The sequence below is a fragment of the Bison bison genome, unplaced genomic scaffold, assembly GCF_000754665.1.
Source record: "Bison bison bison isolate TAMUID 2011002044 unplaced genomic scaffold, Bison_UMD1.0 scf7180017864473, whole genome shotgun sequence".
In the NCBI taxonomy this organism is placed as follows: domain Eukaryota; kingdom Metazoa; phylum Chordata; class Mammalia; order Artiodactyla; family Bovidae; genus Bison; species Bison bison.
Window position 1 is genome coordinate 17,135,061 of NW_011495034.1, and position 12,615 is coordinate 17,147,675.

The 12,615-nt window shown below is 44.4% G+C and overlaps 1 protein-coding gene across 2 annotated transcripts in view; it reads right to left on the reverse strand.

Annotated features, from left to right (window-relative positions):
- CCDC113 (coiled-coil domain containing 113) overlaps nucleotides 1-12,615 on the reverse strand; it is a 33,955-nt gene that overhangs the window by 13,103 nt on the left and 8,237 nt on the right. For both annotated transcript variants that reach the window (XM_010861846.1, XM_010861847.1), the window contains exons 4-7: nucleotides 9,581-9,736; nucleotides 8,725-8,805; nucleotides 5,433-5,588; nucleotides 1,957-2,064 (exon numbers count right to left, since the gene is read on the reverse strand). In XM_010861846.1, the coding sequence (XP_010860148.1) occupies nucleotides 1,957-2,064; nucleotides 5,433-5,588; nucleotides 8,725-8,805; nucleotides 9,581-9,736 (501 nt within the window). The remainder of the gene's footprint in view (nucleotides 1-1,956; nucleotides 2,065-5,432; nucleotides 5,589-8,724; nucleotides 8,806-9,580; nucleotides 9,737-12,615) is intronic.

A 12,615-nucleotide genomic window follows, 5' to 3' on the forward strand; every position in this document is an offset into this window, starting at 1 on the left:
TAAAAGACACTTACTCCTTGGAAGGAAAGTTATGACCAACCTAGATAGCATATTAAAAGCAGAGACATTACTTTGCCAACAAAGGTCCGTCTAGTCAAGGCTATGGTTTTTCCAGTAGTCATGTATAGATGTGAGAGTTGGACTATAAAGAAAGCTGAGCACTGAAGAATTGATGCTTTTGAACTGTGGTGTTAGAGAAGACTCTTGAGAGTCCCTTGGACTGCAAGGAGATCCAACCATTCCATCCTAAAGGAGATCAGTCCTGGGTGTTCATTGGAAGGACTGATGTTGAAGCTGAAACTCCAATACTTTGGCCACCTGATGCAAAAAGCTGACTCATTTGAAAAGACCCTGATGCTGGGAAAGATTGAGGGCAGGCGGAGAAGGGGATGACAGAGGATGAGATGGTTAGATGGCATCACTGACTCAATGGACATGAGTTTGGGTAGACTCCGGGATTTGGTGATAGACGGGGAGCCCTGGCGTGCTGCAGTCCATAGAGTCACAAAGAGTCAGACACGACTGAGCGACTAAAGTGAGTGAGTGAGTGGTTGGCGGGTGGGAATGAGGTGAGGTAAAATGAAGGACATCTAGTGGATCCGGGGTTTCTTTCTGAGGTGATGAAAATGTTCTAAAATATTCAAGCTGATGGTTATGCAAGTCTGGGAATATACTATAAGCCACTCGAATCTACACTTTAAATTGATACATTATTTGATACATGAATTAAATCCCAATTGAGCTGTTTTTTAAAAAGTTAAGAAAATGTGTATATCTGAAATTAAAAAAAAGAAAAAAAAATATTAAAAAAAAGAAAAAAAAAAAGTTAAGAAAATGAAAATATCCTAAGTAGTTAACGCCAGGCTTTTAAAGATTGATCTCACATATTACTTGTCATCTAAGAAGTATCAACCCAAAGAAGGACCACAGGAATTCCACATAGAGAGAACACCCAGATCTTTGCTTTGACTTTGTTACAGGCCACTCTGTACTGAGACCAGCTTTTTTTTTTTTTGCAAAGGATTTGGGCTCTCCACCAAGAATACGATGCAGATGCCATGGCAAAACTGAGTCAGATACAGTAATCCTGTGGCTTCGGGACTGTTGTAGGTAGTGTCAGGGACACTTCAGACTCATTTGAGACAATGATAGTAATAACTGAACAGGTGGATGGTTGTAAGAGGTTCACAAACCACCCTGTCTGATCATCGCAACAAAGGCTGTGACATCTTTTGCCTGGATGCGGAAACTGAGTTCTGTCTACTTCAAAGGCTTATTCAAGGCTAAAGACTGGCAATACCAAACTTGATGCCAGGCTTTCAGAATACAAGTCCAGGGCTCATTGTCCCCCATCTTCACCCCCAAAGTCCCTTTTGAGAATCCCAGGTGCATTTAGGCTGTGGGAATTCACCTCTATGTGCTCAGCAAAATACTGAGAGCACTCAACCCCCATGCAGATGGAGGGAGCTCAGATGTTCGCATGGTGACCACAGGCCCTAGAGTGCACTGGGACAGAGGTCACAAGTCTACCATCTGAGCAGCCATCGTACCAAGTGAGAGTTCCACGTCTAAAAAGCTTTCTCTCCTTTGCATAGAACGTTATCATTTGCTGTGTGTTCTTTTTCTTATATTGGTTACATTATTACATGCATTGTACATTTTTTTGCCAGACTGAATACACTATACTTTGAATTTGGTACCTTATGAATCACTTAAGGAAGGAATTCTCAAGGGTGATTTGGACTCTGTGGTTTCTAGATGATTTCTGACTCTAGATTCTAACCCAGCAGTAATTAAAATGCCAACACCATGGACTGGGAACTTTCTCCTCTGATGGCCCAGAACTATTTTGATTTTTCTGATCTAGGCTTTTCTAGACAAAAACCAAGGTGGCTGACTCAAAGTCCTTGTTGACAGAAGGAGAAAAACACCAGAAAGAGTTTTACCCTCGCCTACCTCCTCTGCTTGTAGGGTTTCTTTTTCAATTTTTTCAAGTAACTCTTTTCTCAGCAAGAACTCCTTGGTCAGATTGAGGGACATTTGCATGGCGTGGTGTAGCTTGCTCTGCAATATAACAACACGGGAAGTCTTGAGCAAAGATGATCGCTATAGGAAAAAGAGACAGACAACTCTTTATTCAGCAGAATAGCAGGACCGTCCAGGAACTTGGGTCTGTCCTTCTTATGACTCCAGATTTTCAGAATCCTGGTGCCTAAGAGGCAGGGGAGGAGAGGACCTCGGGAGGCTTCTCACCTGCAAAGCACCCAGACACACCTGGACCCAAATCCCACCCCACCGTTTACTAAGAGAACCTCTCTAGACTTGGGCTGACTGCTTTGTAGGGTTGTGGTGCTTAGTCACTCAGTCGTATCTGACTCTGTGACCCCATGGACTGTAGCCCTCCAGGCTCTTCTGTCCATGGAATTCTCCAGGCAAGAATGCTCGAGTGGGTTCCCATTTCCTTCTCTAGGGGATCTTCTCAACCCAGGGATCAAACCTGGGTCTCCTGCATTGCAGGCGGATCCTTTACTGTCTGAGCCACCAGGAAAGGCTTAACAGAGACAAATCCTGGTAAAGTGTTGAGCGCAGAGCCTGACACACGGACAGCACATGGCATATTACCACCACCATTTGGACAAAGAGGTGGATGCTACTGTGAGCATGTGAGATCTCACATGTGAGGTCTTCCCAGACCAGGAATCAAGCCCACGTCTCCTGCAACGGCAGGCAGACTCGCTACCATGGAGCCACTAGGGATGCCCCAAGGGGCTCCCTTGACTGAGACTCAATCATAAAACTCACAGAAGACAAGACACTGTGTCTGTCTCCTTCATGGCCAAACCCTCAGCACTTAGCCCTGGGCCTAGTGTGCCACAGGTTCTCATATATTTAGTAATAGAGGCAAATTATTCTACATATTTTTTTATTATTTTAGAAATATGTGTTTATTTGGTTGTGCTGAGTCTTAGATGTGGCATGCAGGATCTTTCCTCTATAGCTGCGGCGGCATGTGGGATCTAGTTCTCTGACCAGGGATCGATCCCAGGTCCCTGTATTGGGAGCAAGGAGTCTTAGCTATTAGACAACCAGGGAAGTCCCATTCTACATATTTTTAATGACGTCTCACACTTGGGTGTTTGACCTTAAAATGAAAATGATCCAACCTGTTGAACATCCATCCATAAACATACACCTGGATTTTTAGCAGTTTTTTGACAATTCTGACTGAGCACCTGCTTTGCCATTGTCCTCAGTGCTAGGGACACATCACTGACCAGTCAAGCTCTGTCCTGGTGGGCAGTCACAAAAACCTGCTTCTGAGAGGGGAAGCATCGGCCCACAGTTCCCAGTGGAGTCCCCATTCAAACCCAGGTGAGGCGTGACTCTACAACTCACCAGTGCTGGGCCCTGCTTTCCCCAGGAGACCTGAGAACTGAGATACAGAAAAGTCAAACTGTGTCTCTCTCAGCTTCAGGCTGTGTCACCATAGGTCTCCTGTAGGCGTCTCCTCCCAGCTTCACCATCTGCTTGCTGTTATTCTCAACAGGCTGACAGGCACCCTAGCCCCTGGGATTCTGACCAGAATGGCTCCCATCCTGCCCACCATTGCCTGTGTTCCAGCTGCTTGGGTATCACCATCAATCTGCACTACGTGTTCTGGAGCTCAAGACCTGGGCCTGGCTGTCATATTAGTATTTTATAGCCAGTAGCTCCACTCCAAAGCCCTGACTTTTCCCCACAAGACCTGACTGGCCCTGGGCCACTTAGTTGATTCCTCAGGATCAGATCAAGGTCCCGTGTGGTGTAACCACATACCTCGCAGCTCTCTAGCTGGACACAAGAATTTCAGAATGTAAGCGTGACCTTGTCTACACACACTTTGCCAGCGGAAGGCAGTGGGTAAGGCAGGACACGCACTGGACTAGGAGCCCCAGCTCCATCACAGCATGTGGCTTGAATCCAGCAATTACTCTCTCTCTTTCAGCCTCAGGTTTTTCATTTGTAAAAGGAAAACATTGAACAAACATAAGCCTAATATAAACACATTCGAATTCACATTTTTAAATGACACCGTGTGGACCAAATGAAGTTTGCTTGTGAGCTATCGAAGTCCATGGCTGCTGTTGCCACCAAGGCACTAGGCCAAGGGTCAGCAACCTTGTTCTGTCAAAGGTTAGATGGGAAATATTTCAGGCTTTGCAGGCCAAGAGGCAAAATTGAGGACACTGTATAATTATATTAACAAGAGAAGAAAACAAACTGCCACAATTGTTTTATTGATAAAATTCAAAATGAAATAATTAAGTATAATATTTTGGGATACCGGTCTACAAATGAGAAGAATGAAATTTCTAGGGGAGAAATCAATTTTACTTAACTGGGTGTCAACGGGAGTGTTCTCTATCAAAATCAGTTGCAAATGTTCTTCTGTAAAAACCACCCTTGTCTCCCAGGCCAGTGGGCAGGATAGATGGGCCACTGCATCAGACAGTTGCCAGCAGAGTGACCAGGCCGCCTGGTCTGCCAGGGACAGGCCATGCTCATGCCCACAGTCCCTGCTTAATTGTCAATATTGCCTCTTTCTCGCCAAAAACAGTTCTGTGTAGATAAGGAATTATTTAGTAGGTGTGTTTTTTTTTAATTTATAGCTAAGATGGTTTCCTTTGCAGAGTTTTAAGCAGGGAAGTACTTATCATTGTTTATTTGCTCAGTTGTGTCTGACTCTCTTACAATTCCATGGATTGTAGCCCACCAGGTTCCTCTGTCCATGGGATTTCCCAGGCTAGAATACTGGAGTGGTTTGCCATTTTCTTCTCCAGGGCATCTTCCCTGTTAAGACAGGGATCGAGCCCAAGTCTCCTGCATTGGCAGGCAAGTTCTTTACCACTGAGCCACCAGGGAAGCCCCAGGGAAGTGCTTATTACAGACTAAATTAAATACAGCCCTAATTGTGGCTGGTTCTTAAAACTCACAGTGCATAAAAATCATCTGGGGAGTTAAAAAAAATGTATGGCTCTCACCTCTTAATTCAATTGGTCGGGGTTGAATTACTGTGTCTATCTTTTTTTTTTTTTTTAAAAAAAAAGGCTCCTCAACTGGTTTTAACACATAGTCAGGGTTATAGAGACATTTGGGGGATTTTAGGAGATATAGCCGGAGAAGGCAATGGCAACCCACTCCAGTACTCTTGCCTGGAAAATCCCGTGGACAGAGGAACCTGGTAGGCTGCAGTCCCTGGGGTCACAAAGAGTTGGACACAACAGAAGTGACGCAGCAGCAGCAACAGCAGGAGATATGGCTTTGTCGGGAGAAATCAGAGAGCAACGGGGGAGTGTAGGATGCCTAGGCTCTCAGTGAAGCCACAGTGATGTCCCAGAACCTCGCTGTGGCACAGGAAACCCCAGGCACGGGGGCAGGAGCTTGGACCTTACTTTGTACGCGTTAAGAATCTGCAGGGTGTTTCCAGATGCCAGCTTCATCTGGATCAGCTCTTGATTCCTTGCTTCAATCGTCTCTAAAAACTGAGCATTCTCGATCTTCAGCTGCTGGAAGTCAACGTCGTGGAGGGCCTCGCCTACCTCCTCCTTCTACAGCTCAGGAAGAAGAGTGTCACAAGTCAGAAAGACAAAAACAAACATATATTAATGCGTAAGTGTGAAATCTGAAAGAAATGATACAGAGGAGCCTATTTGCAGGGCAGGAATAGAGATGCAGATGCAGAGAAAGGACTTGTGGACACAGTGGGGGAAGGGCTAGGCGGGATGAACTGGGAGACTGGGAGCGACATGTGCTACCGTGTGTAAAACAGATAGCTAGTGGGAACCTGCAGTATAGCAAGGCAGCTCAGCTCAGTGCTCCGTGATGACCCAGAGGGGTGGGATGGGGTTAGGGGGCCCGGAGGGGTGTATGCATACGTATAGCTGATTCACTTCATTGTATAGCAGAAACGAGCTCAACTTTGTAAAGCAATTATATGCCAGTAAAAAAAACAATAATAATAAAGAATAGAACATGGCCAAAAAAGAAAAAGAAATGATGTGAGGTTGTGACTTCTGTATAGCCATACATTCAATTTCAGGTGAGCTTTTGGAAGTCAGTCATCATTCAGTCATTCTACAAACTTGGATTGGGGATCTGCTTGGTGCCAGGCATGGTGTTAGGCCCTAGGGATAGAGATCTGAGTAAATACAGTACTCCCATACTCAATGACAGTTCACAGGCAGATCACAGCATGGTGTTGTGGGACACACAGGGGCAGCACGCAAACAGAAGCCCCTCAGGCAGGCCAGGAGAGTATGCAAGGCCGGGTCAGGGAGGCTTCCCCGAGGAGGTGGTGCCTCAACAGGGCTGTGAAGGAAGAGGCCATTAAAAGTTGTTTTTAACCTGGAAAACTCAGAATAAGCAGCACATAAATGCCTTTCCTTTGGTCGCATGACATTTCTGCACTGGGGGTGTATCAGTGCATTGGGTGGCCTCCCTAGCCCTCACCCCACTTACCTGTCCCATCAGCTCTACGGCATCTCACGTCTGTGGTCACAAAAGCCAACCTCGGGACTGCTCCCCTCACCCACTTGCTATTCAAGCTGTATACCTCCTAAAAGACATCTTCTTCCCTTCCTCCCGAATAACACAACAATTTCCTTAAGCCCTAACTTGACCCATCCTCCAGCTCAAACTGTTCCCATCTTCCACACCAGAAGGCAACCCCTCCCTCCACTCAGTCTCTGGATTCTGTGGCTCCTGGTCGTGGCTTCTGTGATCTCCGTCTAGCAGTTACACATCTACGCCTTTTCTCACCATCACCTCTCCCTGTGAGCCTGTGAGGACAGGACCCTGTCAGTGTCATCTCTGGGTAGCAATGGCTTTTAGGTTCAAGGTCAGCCATCTGCTTCCTCTCTCATGCTTCTGGATGCCTGAGCTTGCATGAAGCCCAGAGAACCAGGAACTCAGTATCAGGAGGCACATTCTTGAAAACATGGTGGGGCCACGTTCTTTCTTCCACTGAACTCAACTCTCCTTCACTGACATCTCCACCCTGGCTCCACCCTGGGGACCCTCCCAAGTGGTGTGGTCCTTTCCCACAGCAGCCAGAGAGAGCACTTGGAGGCAGCATGGACCCCTGCTCCTTGGCCCCATGAGTCCCAGGTCCCCTGATGTGCTCTTGGTTCCCTCTCCTATGTGGATGCTAGTTTGCAGATTCCTTCAAGCGTGGAGCTCTCCGTGAGACACGGTGCTCCAGGTGGGGTTACTCAGAACGTCAGAACAGAGGGCAGAGAGACCACCCCTTTGCGAGGGGAGGGAGGTGGCATTGTGGAGTGCAGCCTAGGCCACAGCATGGCCCCCAACTGAACTGACTGTATCAGCTGCTCCACGACTAAGCCACCCAGGACCTGTGTAGGTATTTGGGGGGAATCAAAGTGAAGGATCTCACATTTGGCCTTAGTTACCTCATGTGTTAAAGTTGCCCCCAACCTGTTGAGCCTTTGGGATCCCAAGTCAATCAACCCACAGGCCCCAGACATTAACTCACCTGCCTGACTCTGTGTCACTGTCAGCGGCCACCTCTGATGCTATGCCATCAGTGCCTGCATTTGAGTTAATGACAGAAATACTGAGCTCAGAGAGGAGGGAACCATGTAACCACATTCCAGAGGCCTTGTGCCATGTCTGCCTTTCATCAGGAGCCTTTTGGATCAGCTGCTCAAAGACTCAGCAAAGCATACTCCGAACTGTGCCACCCAGGCCACACTCCCCAAAAGGGTCAACAAGTATGTCATGAGGGTTTTTACATATAGTTTTCTTCCTGTATTTTTGGCTGTGCTGGGTCTTTGTTGTTGTGGGGGCTTTTCTCTAGTTGAGGCGAGCAGGGGCTACTCTCTAGTTGCAGTTTGCGGGCTTCTCATTGCAGCAGCTTCTCTTATCGTGGAGCAAGGGCTCACACACGGGCCTCAGTCGTTGTGGCACCTGGGCTCGGCAGTTGCGGTTCCCGGTCTCTAGAGCACAGGCTCTGTAGTTGTGAGTTAGTTGTTCTGCGGCATATGGAATCTTAGTTACTGGACCGGGGATCAAACCTGTGTCTCTTGCTATGGCAGGTGGATTCTTTACCACTGAGCCACCAGGGAAGCCCCATGAAGGTCTTTTAAATTCAAGCCAGCTCCATTACAGATTTATCAGCATAGAAACTGTATTAGTTTCCTGTTGCTACCGTAAAAGATGACCACAAATGCAGAGGTTTAAAACAATAGAAGTGTATTCTCTTACAGCTCATGAGGTCAGAAGTCCAAAACAGTTCTTTAAAACCAAGGAGTTGGCAGGGTGGCATTCATTCTGGAGGCTCTAGAGGTGAATCTGTTTCCTTGCCATTACCAGCTGCTACAGGCAGTCTGCATCCTTCATTCATGATCCCTTCCTTCGCTTTGATCTCTGCTTCCATTTCCACATCTTCTCTGTCTCTCACTCTCCTGCCTCCCTCTCCTAAGGACTCTTGTGATTACATTGGACCCACTCAGATACTCCAAGATATTCTCCCCATTTCAACATTCTTGATTTCATCACACCTGCAAAATCTTTATGCCACGTAAAGTAACATAGTCACAGACTCCAGGAATTAGGACATGGACATCTTTGGAATTCGGAGACATGGACATTTTTGGGAGGATGTTGTTCTACCCACTACAGTAACCTTAAAAAAAAAAAGAAAGAAAGAAAGACAAATCCACATACCTGCCTCAACTGTAAAAGCAACTTTTTCCTCTGGACTTTGAGCGAAACATTTTTCAAACGTAATTTATCCTTCATATTATCCTTAAAAATAAAAGCAAATTTTAATCAATTGTCCTCCTTCTTCCCTATCGGCAGGTCTGCCACTGCAAAACTAAACTTTGAGCCCTAACATGCAGTCACTTATTTTTAACTCTTTGATGTCTACTCAAGCTGGTGTTGCTATGATATCCTTGCTCGAGAGCAAGAAGCAGAGGAAACTGGGTCTGCACTACACAAATTTTCTATTACTTTTAAATTCAAGATAACTTGAGTATATTGTTGGATATAGGGACCTTTCCTGACAAAATGATCTTATGATTCCTTGATCTATTACCCTCTTGGTAATTTACATAATTTTTTATTACATATAACATGTTGCGGTTAGTACCACTACCTATCTGCAGGATCCAAAGCTTGATAGGCTACAAAATCTTTGAAAGTAAAGGAACATTAGTCTCATTCTCACACTAATGGAACTCAAAGAAATTAAGGTTTATTTGTCCTACACTATGTAATCACCTGACTAAACAGGCTCACACTTTTCTCAAGAAGACAGCAGGTCTTGAAACAAACAAGAAAATTAAAAGGAAGAAGCTGATCTGAGATAACTATGAATATCCATTCTGCCTGTTTGATTTTGGCTTTGATAAACTTGCATTTTAAGACACACACGCTTTGAGGGACACAAAAAATGTTCATATGTGGGCAACTGTTATGGTGGACCAAACGGAGTGGGGCAGCCTCACGTGGACCACTTCTGTGTCATCGTTCCATGAAAGTATTCCCCTCTCTAAGCTCTAACCACCTGCCAACTCACTCGCCGACGATTCATGTCCTCAATGTACTTCATCACTTTCTGAGTGGCCAAAATACTCCCTTTCTTCTTGGATATGGTCTTTAGAATATCTTTTTCAAACTCATGCACTTCTTTCTGGACTTCGGTCCATCGAATTTCAGCTTCCTCGATGATAGCCTGGGGGAGTCAGTGCAAAGAGAGGACAGTTTGCAAAACTTCTCAAGGAGATATCCATCTAAGGAAACCTAAGGTCTCAGGCCTATTTGGGTCCCAATGCCTAACGTTTCTTCTTAGTCTTAGAAAGATACCCTGAAGATACAAATGGGACCATATGAACCTTGTTATTAAAAAGCATGCCTCAAAAAAGTTACAGTATCTATATATATAAAGGGGAAGAACAAACAAAAAAGGGCCTCGAGTATCTCCAGAAGTATGTATTTCCTTATCTGAAATGTTATTTATCATTAAAATTATAACACTAATATCTATCATATATCACCATATCATATATATATGTATATCATATAGCATATATATACCATATCATATATATATACACACACATATAATATCTGGAAGGTTATATGCCAAAACAATAACCACAGCTGTATCTGGAAAGATGGACTAGGAGGGAGGCAGAGAAGTACTCTTACTATGTACTTTTATAATTTGAAAAAAAAAAAGTAATAACGAATCTGTATTGATACAGAAAGACACTGTAAGTGAAATACAATACACTGTAAGTGAAAAACACAGTTCACAAAATAATATGATACCTTTTTATAAAGACATTCACATATACATAGGAAATCTAAACTCTAGGAGACAAATACAGGAACCAACAGTAATTATCTCTTGGTGGATGTTTTCAAATGTTTCTCTTTTAGCTTACCTGCATGTTTAAATTTTGCTACAACAGAGATTATCTTTAAATTTAAAAATGCAAACATGAAGATATTATTTTAAAGAATAAAATGAGTAGCCACAGAGCAAATCATCTTTGATCAGGCTCTTTCACTGGGCACCAAGGTCCAAAAGCATCTTCCTTTGCTGGCCAGCATCTGGCCATAGCCTCCTCCTTCCCCATAAATCTCACAGGCCAGAACATCTATCCACCTTAAATGCTACTTTCTATACATTACTGGAATGCAAAAGTAGGAAGTCAAGAGATATCTGGAGTAACAGGCAAATTTGGCCTTGGAGTACAGAATGAAGCAGGGCAAAGGCTAATAGAGTTTTGCCAAGAGAACACACTGGTCATAGCAAACACCCACTTCCAACAACACAAGAGAAGACTCTACACTTGGACATCACCAGATGGTCAATACTGAAATCAGATTGATTATATTCTTTGCAGCCAAAGATAGAGAAGCTCTATACAGTCAGCAAAAACAAGACAGGGAGCTGACTGTGGCTCAGATCAGGAACTCCTTATTGCCAAATTCAGACTGAAATTGAAGAAAGTAGGGAAAACCACTAAACCATTCAGGTATTACCTAAATCAAATCTCTTACGACTATACAGTAGAAGTGACTAGATTCAAGGGATTAGATATGATAGACGGTGCCTGAAGAACTATGGATGAGGTTTGTGACGTTGTACAGGAGACAGGGAGCAAGACCATCCCTAAGAAAAAGAAATGTAAAAAGGCAAAATGGTTGTCTGAAGAGGCCTCACAAATAGCTGAGAAAAGAACAGAAGCAAAAGGCAAAGGAGAAAAGGAAAGATATACCCATTTGAATGCAGAGTTCCAAAGAATAGCAAGGAGAGATAAGAAAGTAGTCTCCCTCAGTGATCAATGCAAAGAAATAGAGTAAAACAATAGAATGGGAAAAACTAGAGATCTCTTCAAAAGAATTAGAGATACCAAAGGAATATTTCATGCAAAGATGGGCACAATCTTTAGATTGTGTTAGGTATACCATACCAGAAATGGTATGGACCTAACAGAAGCAGAAGATATTAAGAAGAGGTGGCAAGAATCCACAGAAGAACTGTACAAAAAAGATCTTCATGACCCAGATAATCACGATGGTGTGATAACTCACCTACAGCCAGACATCCTGGAATGCAAAGTCAAGTGGGCCTCAGGAAGCATCACTACAAACAAAGCTAGTGGAGGTGATGGAATTCCAGTTGAACTATTTCAAATCCTGAAAGATGATGCTGTTAAAGTGCTGCACCCAATATGCCAGAAAATTTGGAAAACTCAGCAGTGGTCACAAGACTGGAAAAGGTCAGTTTTCATTCCAATCCCAAAGAAAGGCAATGCCAAAGAATGCTCAAACTACTGAATAATTGTACTCATCTTACACACTAGCAAAGTAATGCTCAAAATTCTCCAAGCCAGGCTTCAACAGGACATGAACCATGAACTTGCAGATGTTCAAGCTGGATTTAGAAAAGGCAGAGCAACAGAGAAGGTGATGGCACCCCACTCCAGCATTCTTGCCTGGAAAATCCCATGGACAGAGAAGCCTGGTAGGCTGCAGTCCATGCGATCACTAAGAGTTGGATACAACTGAGCGACTTTATTTCACTTTTCACTTTCATGCATTGGAGAAGGAAATGGCAACCCACTCCAGTGTTCTTGCCTGGAGAATCCCAGGGACGGGGGAGCCTGGTGGGCTTCCATCTATGGGGTCACACAGAGTTGGACACAACTGAAGTGACTTAGCAGCAGCAGAGCAACCAGAGATCAAATCGCCAACATCCGCTGGATCATTGAAAAAGCAAGAGAGTTCCAGAAAAACATCTACTTCTGCTTTATTGACTATGCCAAAGCCTTTGACTGTGTGGATCACAATAAACTGTGGAAAATTCTGAAAGAGATGAGAATACCAGACCACCTGACCTGCCTCCTGAGAAATCTATATGCAGGCCAGGAAGCAACAGTTAGAACTGGACATGGAACAACGGACTGGTTCCAAATCGGGAAAGGAGTATGTCAAGGCTGTACATTGTCACCCTGCTTATTTAACTTATATGCAGAGTACATCATGAGAAACGCTGGGCTGGAAGAAGCACAAGCTGGAATCAAGATTGCCGGGAGAAAT